At 37.0% G+C, this 19,766-nt stretch overlaps 3 protein-coding genes across 15 annotated transcripts in view; 2 read left to right on the top strand and 1 right to left on the bottom strand.

The window, feature by feature from the left end:
* LOC111073227 (tight junction protein ZO-2) overlaps window positions 1-19,766 on the bottom strand; it is a 114,008-nt gene that overhangs the window by 26,042 nt on the left and 68,200 nt on the right. The window contains exon 1 of one of the 13 annotated variants that reach the window (XM_022365485.2): window positions 9,906-10,653. The exons of 11 other annotated variants lie outside the window; for them this stretch is intronic. In XM_022365485.2, the coding sequence (XP_022221177.2) occupies window positions 9,906-9,992 (87 nt within the window). In that variant the 5' untranslated portion in view covers window positions 9,993-10,653. Of the gene's footprint in view, window positions 1-9,905; window positions 10,654-19,766 lie in introns of those variants that run through there. One more of the 13 variants, XM_022365549.2, reaches the window with a different exon arrangement.
* On the top strand, window positions 13,549-14,243 carry LOC111073309. Its single transcript, XM_022365588.2, has 3 exons — window positions 13,549-13,644; window positions 13,703-14,020; window positions 14,079-14,243. The coding sequence occupies exons 1-3, from the start codon at window positions 13,579-13,581 to the stop codon at window positions 14,241-14,243; spliced, it is 549 nt and encodes a 182-aa protein (XP_022221280.2). The 5' UTR covers window positions 13,549-13,578.
* Window positions 16,488-17,241, top strand: LOC121404781. Its single transcript, XM_041595135.1, has 3 exons — window positions 16,488-16,642; window positions 16,701-17,018; window positions 17,077-17,241. Exons 1-3 carry the CDS (start codon window positions 16,496-16,498, stop codon window positions 17,239-17,241), a joined length of 630 nt encoding a protein of 209 aa, XP_041451069.1. The 5' UTR covers window positions 16,488-16,495.

The following is a 19,766-nucleotide window of genomic DNA, read 5'->3' as shown; positions in this document are numbered from 1 at the left end:
ATCTGTCAGATACTCGTGCAACTTTCGAACCAAAAGCAAACACACTTTTTCATAGGCATTTCGATTTTTTTTGTAAAGAATTTCTATCGGTGTCGAGTGTTTTCTTTTGTTTTGTGCGTGGTACGTGCTTGAACTACAAAACTCTAGATTTCATAGACACATTCTTACATACATATGTATATATATAAATTAGGCAGAAGTGGAAGCGCTATAGAGTGCCCTGCCTCCTACTTTTTGTGTCCCCTCCAAAGTGCGTTCTTCATGTGTTTAAATTATGGTGCGCATGCGTGCCACGCAGAGGCCCTTCTTCACCACGGGGGATACAATGTTTGCCACTTGGAATTGTGCCCTCTTCTCAAGTGTGTATCTATGTACATATCTATAGATTCTCGTACTCGTAGGTTGTGGAATGTGCCTAATGGAAATGACCTTTACGGCAATGTACTCGTATTTGGGTCAGTCATGCAGCAAGGATTACACATGGTTTTTTGTTGCAGGGGCATGCCTCTCATCATAGATTTCTATCATTTGAAATACGATGCCACTAGGGAAAATTCAATGATCGAGAAATCGAATGAAAGATTAGAGGATTGAAACATTATCAGTGGTTTCTTTTTAATAAACAAAAAAGGGAATTTCGTTGTTGATTGAAAAAGATTCAGAAGGGGGGATAGAATAAGATCTTAGCCCAAGAATACGCTTCATTGAATTATTTCAACAGATATTAATGCAGATCTCAGGCATCTACCTAATCCTTAAACAATAAAGAACCTTTGTTTAGCACCTTTTCTTTATCCTAGATCCCAAAGGAATTAAACATAATACTTTTTTAATAGAAAACCTAAGGAAACGTAAGTTATTTAAAGCAAATTCTACATTTACGAGTCTAAAAGATTTAATGAGCCTAAAGACCTTTCTACGTAAAATAAATCTCTATAAATCCTATCCCCAATCGGTGTTCCGCCAATAGCTTCAACACCCAATAAATCCTTAAAGTCCAAGCAAATGTATCCGCTGCCGTGTTCCGTGTCACATAAGCACATAAGAGCTCTCGAGCATCCTTTCACTTGTCACGACGTGTTATCCCCAGCACAAACACACATCCTCCTCACACAATGGTTGCTCTGATTCTGGCTCTTGTTCTATTATCTCATCCATGGCCCAGAGCAAACACCTACTCCATTTTTTTCTTCTTTTCTTTTCCCGTGCAATGATAGCGGAGCGTTGGGTAAACAGGAAATGGGATACAGCAGGATAAAGGCTAGAGAATATGTACATGTGGCACCTCCTCCCCTCCATCCTTTCCAACCATATCTCGTATGCAAAAAGTAAACACTCTGAAAATGAGTGTGTAATTTTCCAAGGCAAACAGCAAGCATAGGAGTGAGGCGTAGCCGAAAGGAAACATGTGAAGTGCCACAAGGAGCACAGGAACCGGCAGAATGTCGCCGCATCTGACATGTCTCTGAATCCAAATCATTATGTTTCCATTCTAATCAGTGAATGCAGCAGCAGAGAAAAAACTGGGACAAAGGTGAAGTTTTCTTCAGTCGGAGAGTTCTCCTTTATAGAGCTTTGCGAGTGGAAATATAAGCAAATGCAAGATATTTAGGAATGAAAATACGTTAGAAGCATGAAACTAGTAGAACATAGAAATAAATCTGCTTAAAACTCAGATTTACATTACTTTCGCTTTCTCCTTTCGGGCTTTATTTCACAGAGCGGCTTAGCAGTTAAGGCAATTGACTTCTAGTTTAATTTATTATCGAATCTTAATCAGAATCGGAATACTTTATCAACATTGCTTTAGCATAGTATTATATTCTCATACCTACAAAATACACCTGTAGAATATCACATTCCCATTCGGTTTTCCATTTCCCACACTATACTTTATCTACATATGTCATTAGTTCCCCCCATTAAAAAGAGTATTTTATTTATGATTGTTTGGACAATCAATCGATTCATTTTTTCTCCCCCAATACTCTGCATTGATCAAGCAATTAAGTGCTCGACACGACGCGAAAGCAGCAAACGAAAAACCCACGCAAAAATACAAGCATTTGCCTCTCAAGAGAGAAAAAAAACGAGTGGAAAAAGTCCATAATATTTAATGTTACTCGTTTGTAATAAATGCAAACTATGTGGCAAGCCATCAACAGCCGCAGTAAACAGCAGAAAAAGAGCCGCAGGTACAGTCACAGCCACAGGCCACAGCCACAGAGTCACATAGCGATTATCGATACCCACACAATCGATTTATGTGCAATTTGCATGGCTGCGCGGTGTCACTTTAGATAAACGTCACACACACGTACAAATAATTGACATGGGTTTGGGGGTACAGTGTGGAACGGTATAGTATTTGCTATGCTAATTTTTTATGGCATAGTGCGTGTTATTAATATGATGAAAAGAAAAGAGAGAAAAAGAACAGGTGGGGATTTATGTGCCAAGAAAATACAAATTAAAGACAAATCCCTAATAAATTGATCGAATTGGACTAAATTTGCTTTTTGGTAAATCTTTCTACAATTTTATACTGTGTAATCATAATTTTAATACGCACTGTACAGCCTAGTACAGTATAGAATGTGGGACACACAAATAAACGTGTATTTCCAAATGTTTTTACACGTTGTGTGTTTTAAACAATAATTAAACATTGCTCGAGGTTTTTTTTGTGGCTTGGTTTCATAGACTTTATATTTTCAGTACATACTGTACACTGCAGTGTTGTGTAGACCGCAACATTGTATATACTCCCTCATGTTTGTTCATTGGTTGTCCACACCTTTGGATGCATGAACGATTCCTTTTTTGGGGGACAAACACTGCACACAATTAAGTGCAATTTTCCATGCAAATATTTATCCGAGGAAGTCAACTGGAAAATGTAGCCTCCCCAAAGAGCAACTATTATTTTTAATGCATGGGAGAGTTCTGCAGCTCCAAAGTCTATCCATCCATAATGAGATCCAGTCTGCGCTTTCGTCAGTGCAAAATTCTTCCTTAATTACGCTTCAAATTATGCATACTCACGAATACACTAAACGCTCCCAAAGGGCATGCGAAAAATGGTTTTCTAAAAGAACGTTTAACTCACCTGAAAAGATAGAAGAGAGGGGGAGAGAAAACAGAAGCAAAATGTTAAATAATTATAATAATTATACGAATTATAACTAATATTAATATCAAGAGTCTAGCATAAATATTTCCCATTTATTTCTGTCGCTTTGCATGATTCATAAACATCGCTCTCATAGGACAATCAATCTTTATCTTTTGGCCTTTGTATTCAAATTCCAATTTAAAAGATTCAGTCTTCAGGGTATTAAGATGCATACGTAAATCCATACAGAAAAAACACAAATAAAAGAATTAAAATTCGCATAAAGACAGCAACGAATCTTTCCACGGTTTTTGGAGTTTGCCTCTTTGGCCTCTTTTTTTTGGGTTTGTGGAGTTCATCAGTTGGCTAAAAGGGGCCCTCGGCCTCCCTTTACCTCTCTCTCTCTCTTTCCGTATCTCTGTGTATCTTGTCTGATGTTTTATTCAATCTGCGATTGATTTGCATATAAAATTGCTTGTTAGCCCTGCTTTCTGCTTGCTTTTTGCTTACTTTTTGGTTCTGCTTTCAGTTTAAATATCGCAAAACTTTCACATGTAATTCTGCCCCAGATGTTCCCATGAATTCAAATCAAATTCAACTTTAACATTTTGTTCTTTGCATGCACAAAAACTGAATCTAATTGAACCCACACAAAAATCATAAAGGTGTGCATAATTTCAATTTTCGGGAAATAATGTCGTAAAACGAATTGCAACAAATCAAACATAATAAACATAATCAAACATTTGAGGGAAATAAAATTAAGAAAAAGATATAATATATGTATATTTCGAAAACTATCCAAACAATATGAAACGATAAATAGCTTTTATCTTAGGTAAAACTTCGTGTACATCAAACGTACATCAAATTGCATGACCATAAAGGGCTTAAATTGATTCGATTTGAATATTCTCTTCATGGCCATCATTCCCCAATCGAATTTAAATTGATTAATTGTTGTATATTCTGTGTGTCATCTGTTGGCCCCGCCCGCATTCTGCCACAGACAATGCAAACAGTGAAAAAGCCAATTACTTTTTATCACAATTCAACAGCTTGCCAGGACTGTCAATAAATATCAACAAAAATGCGGAAAAAGTGTGGAAATGGCATGGAAAAATAATAATATTTATGGTGAAAAATCAGACAAATGCATAAATATTTTCAATAAACCGGAAAAAAAATACCCGTTAAATAAAACAAATAAGAAAATCTGCTTCTTCATTTAAGGTGAGGGAGTACAATGAATCATTGGATAGGAATGGAATTATAAGTTAAGGAATGCCAAACAAAAGGACAGAACGCAATTAATTGAATGCAAATATAGAGGGTCGAGATGGTAGACATAAAAAACCGCAGGTGGAGTCGTCGATTGTGTGGCCTGGGGAATGTCTGTTCTGCCTGATTTGATGTGAACAGAACGCTTGAAACACCACATGAATACACTCAGAAGAACCTTGTTATCCACAGAGTGATCGCCCAGACAGCGATCGAGTGAGTCAGTAAGAAGTTGGAAAACTATGCAAAATGCTTGTGTTGTCACTTTGTACCCCCTTATTCTGATAGAGTGTTTTCAAAATTGAATTTCACAAATTTGTTGGTTGTGGATTTTATGCTTGCAAGAAATGGCAGAAATTAGGTTACATTGTACCATTTTGTTCGTAGTTACGCATTTGAGTCAGTCCAAAATATTGTACCATCATCCACAATGTTGAAAATTAGATGTTGAATGTTGAAGTTGGAGTTTGAACAATTAATGGACGAGCAATAAAGATCAATTTTGTTTTTTCTAGCAGTAAACTTTTATGTGTTGTTCATTCAGATTTATGAAAAGTCTTTATAGTTTTAAAAAATTATTATAATTTATTTTGAAAATTTATAAAACGTTTCGAAGGAATATATATTTGTCTATATATATTTAAGTTCCTATAGTAACCACATCTCGCAATTCATACGATTTACTTTTTAAAATCTTTGTGTCTCCTGCGAACATTTTTATGTTTGATTTAAATAAAATTATGATATTTTTTAGTTTTTATTGCAAATATTGAAGGCTATATGAAAATCAGATTAACAATTAAAAGATCTATGACATTCAATGAATCAAAAGAGCATTTAAGCTTCGTTTTAAAGCATTAAATCTTTCCGCATTTCTTGTTTAAAAAGAACAGGTTTCTTCATTATGAATCAATCGGCAAGAATTTGAAACTGGGTGCGGTGTGTGCAGCGAGGCGGTGTGCGGTTTGGGGGCAGGCAGCATGTCAAGTGAAGTTTTCATTTGGTTTCTGTTGCTGCTGCTCGTATCTGGAAACTGAAAAGATACAACTACAAATCGCTGCCATTCATTTCCTAATCAATGTGGCTGCTGCTACGCTACTTTAATGCTTACTGTTTTGTGTGTGTTGCTTGGTTTCGTAAGTCCAAAAAAAAAACAAAATACAAAAAACAAAAAACAAGTCTTTTGCCCCAGCACAAAATGCAACAGAGCTGTTGCTTTCAACGCATTTTACATGTCTTATTTATATCTGGTAAGTTTTTTCAGGCTTTTTCAGTTTTTGAAACTATGCAGCACACATTGCTGAATGAACCACACATTGTGCCGACTTGAGGCGTTTTTTGTTTCCCCCGACAATGGCCCCGCAGTTTGAAATCCAGTTTTATTTTTTTGCCGTATCTAGATTGTCGCCTTTGGATTTCAAGATTTCCCATTTCGAACTACTAATAAATCTTGGCTCTTAATAAGATCGTTTTTCGTACAAATATTGTGTATGCAATTTTGCATGTGAGAAGTGGAACAAACAGGTGTAACAGAACCGAAAAGGGGAAGTAGGTGGAATCGGATAGATAAATATTTATATATCATGTACATATGTATGTACACATATACTGTAGATGCAAAAATTGATTTTTTATTGAGCGATGAATTCTAGGAAAAATAGTAGGAAGTTTTCCGTTTTTACTTTCAATAACTTCTAAGAAACAATTGCACGGTTTGCAAAACTCTTCCAAAATGGCTTTTGGCTTTTTGCAATACCCGTTGCGAAAAATATAAAAGAGTAAATTTTATAGGTAATTATTATCCATATTTAACATTAATATTATCCATATTCCTACAGGGAATATTCACACATTCTTTTTATTCCCAACTTGGTTTATTTATAACCACAACTGAATCCCCGGCACGAATACGCTAATTGCAGGCGAAATGACTCCATTCAAAGCGCGACAAGCGCAACAAAAAATATAAATTAAAAACCATTTGGAACATTTTCCATGGAAGTACACGTGTCTCTACATCAAGATACCCTTTACTAAATTTTAAACTCTTATATTAATGCATATCTTTTTTGTGTCTATTGATGTTCATTTACACGAATTTAATATACCCCTATAAGTTCTGAGAACTGGGTATAAAAAGTTAATTTGAAGCTCACGTGACTAACACAAGACAGAAGCTAAATTAACAATTTTACAGCTCAATTCCAAGGGAAAGAGTGAAAATAGGGGAGAAAAAGGGTAACAATTATTATCCATTTTCCATTTTTTTTTCTGTTTGTTGATTGCAAGCTCAAACAATTATGAAGGCCTAACATGGCAACAGACCACGAAACGAAGGTGTAGCTCTAGCAGAGGGGGGATATGTTTGGCAGGTTGGGGGCGAGGTAATTGCCTCAAAACATGGGAAGGGCCCCTGCCCCCACAGCAGACAGAAAATAGAAATCACTCAATTGTCTGGTTCAATGCAGCAGTGCAGTTCATGGCCCCTCCTGTTAGATAACTTTCCCAAAAGAGTCAAAGAGCTGGAGTCAGGAGTGGCAGCTGCACAATAATGGCGTTAAATTACCAATATAAATCAATGGGTTAAACGTTGAACACCCGCATGTAGAGAGAGGGAGAGAGTACGAGTCTCCAAAATCAAAGTCTACAAAGGGCCCGGCTACATCGAGCGGCTATGGTATGTGTATGTGTGTGTGTGTGTGTGTGTGTTTGGTTCCATTTTGCCTGTTCCTCTCCTCCTCCCCTGATCTGTGATCTCTGATCTGAAACCAGTTCAACAACAACTTGACTTGGATTCTGGCTGTTAAAGACTTTTTCTTTCTTTCAAAGCGAGTTTTAGTTTCGAGTGGAAATTCTCACTCAAAACCCCCCCTTCCCCCAACAACATCCTTGGATAATTCTTTTGTAGACTTCTGTATACATATATGTATGTATATGTATGCTTATTTATGTGTTTGTGTTAGGGCCACGGATACGTGTTTCTTGTTCTTTTGGTCTTTTATTTTTGTCAGAGATCGAATCCGTTGTTGGTATTCTTTATGGTCATGTGAAAAACTGGTTTCTTTCCTCCTCTCTCTCGATGTAGAGGTAGAGATTCTTTATGGCATGGCATGGGGGCTCTTCTGTGCATATTTGCTTTTCCAGAAATCGGTTTAAAGGATTTGCTTTCAAAGCTGGAGCATAAATTGCGGTTTTTAAGTTCTGCTTCAAAATGTCTTCATAAATATGGGGGTTACTCGTTGAACTTGGCATTGGAAAAAGTATTTGTATATAGAATCAGGAAGAGATGTTTATAGGGGGGGATTTATACTTGTAATTCCCATGAAACTTCCACTTTCTTTACATTTAAATATCAATATCTTGACAGATCTTCTCCCCCACATCCATTTCCCATCTATTTCCACCCATTATTTCCATGAATTATCAATATAGTGGAACCCCAACTTCTACTTTCTATACCATATCTACATACATATCACATATCACACAGTTATTCCCATAAATAGTCATCAGGCCATAAAGTCTCCATCAGTCAGTGAATGGCCATAAAAATAGCATGGCAATCGAATGGAATTCCATCGTCAAGTCTCGGCTATAATCAATATATTAGTTATAGCCATGAATTATGCATTCCAAAATGTCGACCCAAAGATTGCGGCAGGTCTTGGAGCCGACAGAAAAACATATGTACATAAAAGTGAATGCCAGAGCTATAGTTGGAGCCAGAGACAGAGACAAAGTCTAGTCTACTACTAGTCTGTCATCAATGTCAAGTTTTTCTACCCAAGTGAAGGGGTTTCGAGGGGGTTCCAAGTTTATGAGGGAAGAGTGCAGTTGGTATGTGAGAAAGAGGTGACAAAATGGTTCTCTGCTAAGCAGGCCTCTAGTGAACAACCTCTGTAGAGCAAATCAGTGAGGCATTCAGAACTAAAGAGGATTGTTGATTTTATTTTGGTAAAATCTCGACTTAGTTTCTATTAAAATATCAGGCTATTTCCTATTAGAGAGCTGATCTTTGAGCAGTTAGCAGAACTTTGATTCTCATTCTAACCATATTAAATATCAGCTATTAAATACAATCCCATAAGCACTAAAAATGCATTTTACACTTAACTCCATATCTTTTATCACTTTTTTAACCAGTTTTTATCTGAACAATATCCCTAACTCTTACATTTAAAATATTCAAAAGGTTTCACATTCATATTCAAGGAAAAAAAAACGCCACTTCATCAAAAGTTTCACTTTCGAAAAGTTCATTAATTTTACGAGTACAAGTTTTCTGGTAGTTTTTCTCCCCACACTCCCCTACACTCTCGACACTCCACTCCCATTGGCATCGCATTTTCCTTGCCCATACTCGTATATTCATTTGGTGGCTCTCTGGTTGATTACCCCAGCAACAGATACAGAGTGAGCGTCCAAGCAACAGGTTGCAGGAACGTAATGACAGTTGCAACAACAGTTTGGCCTCTCATTCGCTCTTGCTTCATCTCTCCATCTTCCTCTCTAGTTGCAGCAATTTGTTGGCTTTTGTTGTTTATTTTATATATCTTTTGCCATGTGGAAATTATACACTCGAATGTTAATTAACAGTTTCTTTTTGGGTTTAGATTCGATTTTCGTTGCTATTAAAAGGTAATCTTTGTGATTAAATGGTAGGCATACGATGAATACGATGTAGATATCAGTTTTGGTTATCGGATCGGGTTTTCTTACAGGGGTTATCAAACTTTTGGCATCTGTAGTCTAACCATCAATTTGTTTAGCTCGAACTCTCGTGTATAACCTTTACGGGTCTGTCTCTGTTTCGTTTGTCCATAAAAAAGAAAAACAGTTTCTTCTTCGTGTTTTTTCAATGCATTTTCACTTAGTGCAAACTTGGCACTTGTTTTTCCCCCACCCTACTTCGCTACGGCTCTTTTTCTGCTGATGAGGTGAGAGTTTTCCAAAGCAAATGAGGAGTGTAAACAGATTTGGCTTAACTAATGAGTTGAGAGGGAGATCTTTACTGTAGGATGGATGGTGTATGAATACAGATGGGTGGAGGGTGAAGAGCAGGGTTGCGTTTTCCTTTTAAGGAGTACAGTTTTTAATAATTTTTCTTTCAGCTTTCTAATGAAAATTCATTTTCATTACTTTATTTAAAATGAAACGATGAAAGTAATGCGCTGCCTTTAAGCAGATATGTAGCAAAAATAGGAACCCTACTTTGGTCCTGATTTTTGTAAGATTTTTTCTTTATATAAATACCCTCATTAAAGGAAAACGTTGTATATATAGTACCCTGGTGCTATAGATAGTTTATAATATGTATAAAGTCTGCTAATAATGACAGCGAATTAAGAATTAAGCGAAATTCATCGAAGAGCATTGATACCCTGGATATCTATCCATTAAAATAATGCCTGTAATACGATTTTTGACAAATTAAAAAATTAAGTTCCCCCAATCTGAAGATCTTCTGTGCTGGTTTTTCTCTAGGGTTTTTTTGCTCTGTTGTTTTTACCTGTTGCTGAAATGATTCATGGCGAAAGTGATTGTTGGGCAGAACGTGTTGATTGCCCGCTCCAGAGCCGCCGCTGACTATATCCATCGCTCAGTAGGAAGGTATGCGGTGCAACAATTATTGTGTGATTTCTGATGATATTGATATTCCTTTCGGTTCGTAGAGGTTATGATGGTTGCTGCCTTTGCTTAGTGCAACATGTTGCACAGACATTTGGAAATCTTGTTCTTGTGGCAAAAAAAATGTCAATGCAAGATTTTCTCTTTCTTTTTTCTTTTTTTGGTGTTGTTGAATAACGGGTTTTAGGCACTGTAGCATATGACACTTGGAATTACATTTTTCTTTTTTGTGTATGATTTTTGAGTGGAGTGGATTTTCTGTTGTTGCTTTTGTTAATTAATTGAAGTCGCGAGACGCGCGCGTGACAAACAGCAACAACAGCAAACTAATGCCCAAGGCACGGATCGGGATAATGCCAGGCACGTTCGATCGACGAAAAAAGTACAGGCGCCCCCGAAATAAACCGAACAAACACCGACACGAAGAAACCGATGAAAGAGCAAACGAAACAGCAATACAAATCACAGCACACATAAACACACACACACTCGTTAATATCACTGAGAGGGGGTGGTGGTCGTGTGGGGGGTTTCAATATATCGAGGGAGCTCACTCGGGTATCACCAAAAATTTTTCATCCGTTAATCGCGTCCATTCGCCACCAACTTTTGTCGACTTTTGAAATGGACGCCGCGGCGCGGCACGCTCAAGAAAAAGCAAAAGCCGACGGCGACGGCGGCTGTGGCGACGGCGTACGTGTAGATACGTTCAAAAAAAAAAAATATGCTCAAAAATGCTCGCACACACACACACAAATGCACATACACACGCACCCATGCGCCCCTTTGATTCAGGTGTGTGCGCTGCCTCGGATTCAGGTAGGCACGTAAACTTGTTGCTGGCAACATGAGCAGAAAAATGTTGCCAGGCAACTTTTCTGTTTCATCTGTATGGTGTATGTGTGTGTTTCCGAGTGTGAGTGTGTGTGTGTGTGGGTATGTGGTTCCACTCAAAGCGACAAAGCTACAAAATGGGCAGCACTGGCAAAAGGCTCCGCTTGCTCTTTGTGTGAAGGAGTTTTGTTTTTGCAATACCCTTGAAGAGGGGTTGAATGATTTTGAGATGTTTTTGAGGCAGTGAAGGATGCATATGGACGATACTATAAAGTGAATATGATATGAATGGGAATGAAATACGTATTACAGATCCTTTTTTATGCTGCAGTGTATAGATCACCGCTGACAAGATCGCATCTCCATATACTACATTTAGCTGCCATAGCAACGATCTTTTGCAGACTATATCCTAGAAAAGGCATAGGTACGAACGGATTCTTAATATATAATTATGAAAATTTAATTTGAGAATTAAGTACGAACATGTCATGTACTATATTTCTCAAAGGAAAAATGCATCTAAAAGGGTATCAAAGACTCAAAACCTCTGATGCCAGCCAGCCTTCCTTTTCTTGTCTGCTGTTGGGTGCTGCCTGGTGCTGCTGGTGCGCTCTCTGTTCAAGTTTGCAATCAAAGATAAAAGAAAAAAATTTGCCAGCTTTTTGCTGGAGCTGCAGGCCCGCAGTCCCCGCAGTCAGTGTGAAGTTGGTATTTATAGGAATGCGATGGAGGAGCTTTTGTTGTAGTTTTTGTTGCAGTGGCAGTGCCTGCTGCTGTGAATTTGCAATGAGTGCAGCAAATGCTTAAGGAACTTGCGTGTCATGTTAAGGAGCGAATTGTAGAGTTCAGACAAAGAGAGAGATAGACGTAGGAGACCAGATGGTTGGGGTATGAGGCATGAGTCAGTCATCGGCTGCAAGGGCGTTAAGTGCGGTCAACAGATTTATATATATATGTACATATATTTATTTGATTTACAGGTAAGCATTTGGTTAAGAACTATCGTAAATATGAAATAATGGTAATGGAATATCTAATATGCCACAAGGAGGTTTACCTTAGCATATAAATTCTATCATAAACACTCGAATGAAGGAGGTGCTGTGGCAGTAACTATGCACTTCTGAGAATCTCTAAAATACTTAGACTTATCGCTATTCTACCTCCTTGTGAGGAGATTCTAGTATGTCCAATCATTGTTCTCCACTCAAATATATTGTTCTCCACTTGAATACCATAATGTCTTGCACTTTACCTTGTCTCTGTTCATATTTCCTTTCAACTTATCCTATATCCTTTTCCACAAATAAATCCCCAGCAAAAACAAAGTCAAAAAGTCAAAACATGCTCAGGAAATATCCACAAATAGTTTCTTGCCATTGAGTTTATGACTATTTCTAGGTCTCTGCTTGTTTTAACCATAATACTGACCGAAAGAAAACTCCTCCCAGTAGACATGACCTAACCCAAGCAGAAAAAGTCTTTCAAAACAAACCCAAGAAGAGTTTCCGCCGAGTCTTTTCAAGTGCTTCTGCATGAGTAGACAGAAAGCCAACGGATGGGAAATAGGGGAAAATAAGGAAACCAAAACAATACCATACCGTAACTCAGACTCCGCCTCAGCACAGAGTGGGTGGGTGTTGGTGGGTCAATGGGTTCCATATTAACGTAGGTTATGGGCCAGTGGCAGTAAAAGCCCCGTAGTCGGGCAGCAGACAGAATGGAAAGAATTTCAATTAAATACTTGACGTGTGCTCTTACCCCTCTCTGATCATTTCTCATAGATAACCTCCAACTATAGCTCAGTTAAGCTGTTTGTAGTTTATTTTCCAAAAATTCAATTAAATAAAATTGTTTTTCTTGTTTTCTTTTTCTCGGGTGGAATACGTTTGAGGCGTTGATTTCTATATGGCGGACCGCCGTCCGCCGTTAATGACCTGGCTTATGTGAAGCAATTACCCAAAAACTGAATGCACAACAATTATATTATCAGTGCCTCTCTATCGCCCTCTCTCTCTCTCTCTTTCGATCTTTCTCTCTCTCTCTCTATATATATATAAATATCTCTGTCTCTATCTCCTTCTCTGTTGTTTCTATTTATTTGTATTTTATTAGATTGGTCATAAAATTTCGTGAGTACGCGCAACATTTCAAATTGTCGGCTTGCCTTTTAATTTGATACCCAGTACTCAAAGAGAGCATGAACAGGGGCTTAGTCAGTTTGTGTTAACGTATGTAACAGATAGAAAAAGTGTTCTTGACACCATAAATAAATAAAATGAAAAGGTATATCAGAAATAAACATTAACAGTGAGAACGAGGTTGAATATTTTTTTGATCTATTCCTGGCCGTTTATTTTTCCATCGATCTAATATAATATTAATTGCTTACTATCGAAACGCTTGACAGTCGTGTAATTATAATAATCTCTTGCCCATATGTACATATGGATATACATACATGTATACATATATATGTATATAATATATATTTTTGATTCATCTACCCATTGCAAAAAGATAAAAAACGAATGGTAATTTCTTCAAAAACAGATTTTCGATCATATATTGAACTTTGTTCATATTTATGTATGCACATCTACATATGTATACTTAAGCGAACAGTTTCATCTGATATTTATACATGTAAACAAATTTTGAATGTCAGTTCGTTTTTGCACAGATTACTGAACAGTTGGTTATATAGAAACGATCCTATGCGGGTTAATCCATTCATCTGTTTGCTCTTCGGAGTATGGATAGCATTCAACTTTGGCTTAAATGTAACTATTGAGGAGTCCTTATGTGAAAAGTTATACAAAATATGTGTGAACATTTCAGGATGCCGTCATCTTCAAGTTTACGAATGTCGTCTGCAAAAGCTACAATAATTCCTGGTTTGTGTTCCACAACTGTCGTCTAAAGGCTGTCAGTCGGAACAAAGTTATCTGCAATATGAATGGGACGGTGCTACATCCTGCTACCGATGTAACTGTTCATATGCAGGTGCTCAAAAGGGCAAATGGATACAAGCCCTTTTTATTCGACATTCGCTTTGATGCCTGTCGGTTTTTGCGAAAGCGATCTCCACCCTTTGCCAATTTGGTCTATGGGCTATTTAAAGAGTTTACAAACCTAAACCACACGTGCCCCTTCGTAGTAAGATACAAGAATAATTTTTTGTTTTAATGTTTAAATACGAGTACTTCTTTAACAGGGTCCACAAATTGTCAAGGATTTCTATCTGAAGCCTGAGCTGTTGCGTCTGCCCGTTCCGACGGGGAATTACATGATAACGTTTCGGTGGCATTTCGATAAGAAGCTCCAATTCGATACAAATGTGAGTTTTGTGTTCGAAGAGGATCTAATAAACAGAAGTTAAACCAAAAATGGATTGTACAGGAGATCGGATATGGTTATTACTGTAATTTATATACAATCAGTGTTTAACCGAAACCATTAAAGCAATTAAAATCTATCATGCGAAAAATTTGTTTAGTATAATGTATGTTTAGTATAAAATAATACATTGATCTTTTCCAAATGTTATTTTTCCATATTTTTGCAAGATGTCAACAGATTGTAACTAGATCATTATTATAGCCAGGATGAACAAAGCATATTCCTCTGAATATGCTCTCTGAACACCTGAACACCAAGAAAAAATAACTACTGGGTATTCAAGTGTCGATGTGCCACGACTTCAAACGTTTCAACTGGCTTTTTTTCTTTTTCTCTTAATTTTTTTTTGACACAATTATTGTTCCGTTAGGAGCTTACGACAACGCCACCTGGTGGCTGCTGCTGGTCATTTAAAATTATATATATAAATATATATACACACGTATTTTTTGTCGAAGGGGAGGAGGGCCTGGAGGGTTATGCTGGGGTTTGTCTTGCTGCAGTTGGTAATTTGATTTGTACACCAAATGTGCACAAGTCTCCGGAGGTAATTGTTGCTCAAAAATATTTAGACATTCTGGTGTGATTACGACTCAGCGGTGGAGTTGGCAGGCCGATTATCCACAGAGATTGTGTGAGATTGCTAGCTTAAGGCGAATAATGCGGGATTTGTGGGTTTATGACCCCGGTAAATGTTTAAAGAGATATAAAAAGATATAATGGTAATTATAACAAGAAATATATAAATAAATTTCATATGTATAAGATCATGAGCTCTTGGTATCATTGAAAGTATCATTCTGCAGCTGCACTAAATTTCATTCAATTTTCCTCACATCCAATTCCTACAAACTTCTCTTAATTTTCGGAAATTATAATATCAAACTCTTTGAAAACTTCAAATTTTAATTAGCTTTTAAAACCGCAGTCGATTCAGCACTTGGTTTAATGGGTACCATATTAACGTAGGTTATGGGCCAGTGGCAGTACAAGCCCCGTAGTCGGGCAGCAGACAAAATGGAAAGAATTTCAATTAAATACTTGACTTGTGCTCTTCACCCTCTCTGATCATTTCTCATAGATAACCTACAACTATAGCCACAGTTGAGCTGTTTGTAGTTTATTTTCCCAAAATTCAATCAAATTAAATTGTTTTTCTTGTTTTTTTTTTATTTCTCTCTAAATATAATTTTTTTGATCTATTCCATATTAATTGCTCTCCAACGAAACGCTTGACAGTCGTCTAATTATAATACTCTCTTGCACATATGTACATATGAACATTGTATTGTATTTAATATATGTATATTTTTGCTTCATGTACTCTTTATGCGGAAAATTGCAAAAAGATAAAAATTTAATGGCAATTTCTTCAAATACGAGGGGTGCTATTTGTGTTTCTGCCCTAAGTCACTTTTAGTCGTACTAGGACCAAATGGTCAGTTGTATAAAAAAGTTTGGAGTTTTATTAATTAAACATATGTACATACAACTTTTCCATATTTGATATTTGATATCGTTTGATATCGATTAACGATAAATCAAAAATTCATCTCAGGCAAAAATTTTAATTTACACATGAAGATGTCTTTATCAAGATTTTCTCCCATATTGGAGGTGGATTTTTAAGCCAAGAATGCTTAGATCAGCTTAGTTAAACTTTTATTGATGAAGCACCATGCACTGCCAATGTAAAAAACTGGTATCGCGCATTCAACCGTAGACGTCCTTCGTTGCAGGACGAATTTCGTGAAAGTAGCTTAAAATGTATGTTTGTGCCACAAAATATCGATGCTGTGCGCGAAATGATTGAGCAAGATCGTCATGTCACATACTGCGATATTGAGGTATCCTTGGGAATTAGTATGACGACCATTAATTAGATTTTTCATGATCACCACCTGGTAAAAAAAGATGTGTTAGCGGGAAAACCCACAACATTTAAAAGATGTGTTTCACACATCACGAATATATAAATATTAAATCGAAACAAAATCAGCAATAATCGACGGTATGGATGTTTTTAAGCAAAAAATCGGTGATTAAGGCCTGTTTTATAGATACTTTTGCTGAGTGCCCAAAGTGTTGTGAAAATAGGTTCAAAATTCCAAAAAGTTTCTCTACTCCTGGATAATTTTGTTCAAAATAATAACCCCATTTTCAGACGCCTAAGTTGTGTTTAAATAGCGGCCTACGTATGCATGTATAATCAAGCGAATAATTTAATCTGATATGTGTAGATGCACAATAATTTCGAATATCAGTTGGTTTTTGCACAGATTACTGAACAGTTGGTTATACAGAAACGATCCTATGCGGGTTAATCCATTCATCTGTTTGCTCTTCGGAGTATGGATAGCATTCAACTTTGGCTTAAATGTAACTATTGAGGAGTCCTTATGTGAAAAGTTATACAAAATATGTGTGAACATTTCAGGATGCCGTCATCTTCAAGTTTACGAATTTCGTCTGCAAAAGCTACAATAATTCCTGGTTTGTGTTCCACAACTGTCGTCTAAAGGCCGTCAGTCGGAACAAAGTTATCTGCAATATGAATGGGACGGTGCTACATCCTGCTACCGATGTAACTGTTCATATGCAGGTGCTCAAAAGGGCAAATGGATACAAGCCCTTTTTATTCGACATTCGCTTTGATGCCTGTCGGTTTTTGCGAAAGCGATCTCCACCCATTGCCAATTTGGTCTATGGGCTATTTAAAGAGTTTACAAACATAAACCACACGTGCCCCTTCGTAGTAAGATACAAAAATAATTTTTTGTTTTAATGTTTAAATACGAGTACTTCTTTAACAGGGTCCACAAATTGTCAAGGATTTCTATCTGAAGCCTGAGCTGTTGCGTCTGCCCTTTCCGACGGGGAATTACATGATATCGTTTCGGTGGCATTTCGATAAGAAGCTCCAATTCGATACAAATGTGAGTTTTGTGTTCGAAGAGGATCTAATAAACAGAAGTTAAACCAAAAATGGAATGTGCAGAAGATCGGATATGATATTACTGTCATTTATATAAAATCAGTGTTTAACGGAAACCATTAAAGCAATTAAAATCTATAATGCGAAAAATTTTAATATATGTTTAGTATAAAATAACACATTGATCTTCGCAAGATTTGAACAGATTGCAATCAGATCATTATTATAGCCAGAATGAAAAAACAAATTGCAGCGAACCTGTCGTTTGACTCTCTGAACAGCTTAATTTCGAATAATAATAATGCAAGAGCAATGATCTTTTGAGTGCATATGCTCCTATAATTTGCAATATGTACATATGTACATACATATATGAAAATTGCTGTTGGTCATTTAAAATATATATATATAATATATATACACACGTATTTTTTGTCGAAGGGGAGGAGGGCCTGGAGGGTTATGCTGGGGTTTGTCTAGCTGCAGTTGGTAATTTGATTTGTACACCAAGTGTGCACAAGTCTCCGGAGGGGCGAAATTTTTGCTCAAATATATTTAGACATTCCCGTTTGATTATGATTCGGCGGTGGAGTTGGCAGGCAGATTATCCACAGAGATTGTGTCAGATTGATAGCTTAAGGCGAATAATACGGAATTTGTGGGTTTATGACCCACCGTAAATGTGTAAAGATATATAACAAGATATAACAAGAAATATTTATTATTAAACTATAAATAAATTTTCGTATTTATAAGACTTTGAGCTTGTGATATCATTGAAAAAATCATTTTGAGCTGCACTAAATTTTGCTAAGTTTTCTTCACATCCAATTCCTACAAACTTCATTAATTTCCTGTAATTATAATATTTGTAGCGTTCAAATTTCTTGAAAACTTCACATCTTAATTAGCACCAAAAACCGCAACCAAGCTCCTTGCTCCCTCATTCCCTCAATCCTGCTTGATTGGAGCTCACAGCCCGCCATGCATTTTCAATCAGTTGCCGCAACTGCACAAAAATATTGTATCTTGGCACGTGACTGCCTTGAACACACAAAAAATGTAAAACCACAAAAAACCAACAAAAAGACCATCTGTGAAATTTTGTTAACAAGTTACTGGGCACAACTTTCTTCGAAGGAGAAGACGGGGGATGGAGACCCTCAAGAAAATGCAACAACACATGCCAATGTCAGCCAAAGATGGGGATGAAGGGAAGGCTTTATTAAATTTACGAGTAACTGCAGCAAAAATGAGGGGAATTCCCCAACCAGAAACGACTTGAGCTGCATTACAATTGCTTGTGCTTTTGGTTTTTATTTTGCGTTTGCATATGGGGAAATCCCTTCCCCCGATTTGGCTTAAATTCCTTAACTCTTTTGAAGCTAGAGCTTCAATTTGTAGTGCATAAATTTATGCACATTTCGTTGGGCTTCCACTTCCATTTCCAATTTATTTCATTTCATTTGAGTTGATGCGAAACTCTAAATGGAATTTTACACACAGCCGGAAGTTGAGTCATGGCTGGGAGTAGCAGATTATACAGTGGTTGGAGAGGCATTTGAAACTGTGTTAAGATTAAAAGACCCTTGGATAGTCAGTGCAAGAGATAATAAAATGGGAAATGGGATTATGGGATATCTGTGAGTACGACAGATTAAATAAAATCATCTTCGAAACATTGTAAAAGATCAACACCCATAAATAAAATTCTTTAACAAGGTATAGGAATCTCATTCAAATAAAAGAAAATTCAATTTAAAAATACCTTTCTTTCTCTACTATTGTATTTATAATCATTCTGTTACCTAAAATTTCTGTAAACTTTTCCACATTTCTCTCCAAAAATCAAAAATATAGCATCATTTATCATCATTTTCTAACCACTGTTCTGCTTCTGCCCCAAAAGCACAATCAACGAAACCAATTTCTCAAACTCAAGTGCTCCTCAGAGTAGTCCGAGTCCGAGAATAGGAATCCGAAACAGAAGCGCATAAATTGTGCCCCAAGCGAAAGAGGAATTAAGCCAGAAAAATAAACCACAAAAAATACATCCACTAATGACGAAGAAGACACCACAGCAAAAAAATCAAAATAAGTTTAAAATAAAATCTAAAATAAAAGAAAACAAAAACCAAAACGTCATGGAAGCTTGAACAGTACCAGCTTAAAAAATGCATAAAAGGACACAGGGGCGGGGTGCAAAGGGTTAAAGAAACCACAGCAAAGAGCAGGCTTCAGAAATTGAAAAAGAATCAAAAAGAAAGAGTGGAGCGGAATGGAGCGGAATGGAGCGGAGGAGTCCCAAAAGTAGAGTGAATATCTTTTTATGGGGCAGGTGTGTTTTTTGTTTTGGGGATGGCAAATTAGCAGCTACTGTCTGGACCCTGCCTCTACCTTCTTTTCTGCACTTTAAAGACCAACAAACTCCTACCATTTCCCCTTTAGGCCCGAGGCAAATTTCGGAACATCATTAATTTTAATTTTTGCGCAGACGCACCCCAGGGGCCGCCACAACCCAAATGATGTCTGGCCAGGCTTCAGTGCCTCAGTTCTGTCCACTGCAGA

The sequence above is a fragment of the Drosophila obscura genome, unplaced genomic scaffold (genome assembly GCF_018151105.1).
Source record: "Drosophila obscura isolate BZ-5 IFL unplaced genomic scaffold, ASM1815110v1 contig_4, whole genome shotgun sequence".
Classification (NCBI taxonomy): domain Eukaryota; kingdom Metazoa; phylum Arthropoda; class Insecta; order Diptera; family Drosophilidae; genus Drosophila; species Drosophila obscura.
This window is presented reverse-complemented; position numbering and strand designations above follow the sequence as displayed.

Excerpts from the sequence above, each read along its gene's own strand:
- LOC111073309 (XM_022365588.2), top strand. The coding sequence starts at position 13,579 with ATGCGGGTTAATCCATTCATCTGTTTGCTCTTCGGAGTATGGATAGCA. Across the intron at positions 13,645-13,702 it reads CATTCAACTTTGGCTTAAAT|GATGCCGTCATCTTCAAGTT; the intron begins GTAACTATTGAG and ends TGAACATTTCAG. Across the intron at positions 14,021-14,078 it reads ACCACACGTGCCCCTTCGTA|GGTCCACAAATTGTCAAGGA; the intron begins GTAAGATACAAG and ends CTTCTTTAACAG.
- LOC121404781 (XM_041595135.1), top strand. The coding sequence starts at position 16,496 with ATGTGTAGATGCACAATAATTTCGAATATCAGTTGGTTTTTGCACAGA. Across the intron at positions 16,643-16,700 it reads CATTCAACTTTGGCTTAAAT|GATGCCGTCATCTTCAAGTT; the intron begins GTAACTATTGAG and ends TGAACATTTCAG. Across the intron at positions 17,019-17,076 it reads ACCACACGTGCCCCTTCGTA|GGTCCACAAATTGTCAAGGA; the intron begins GTAAGATACAAA and ends CTTCTTTAACAG.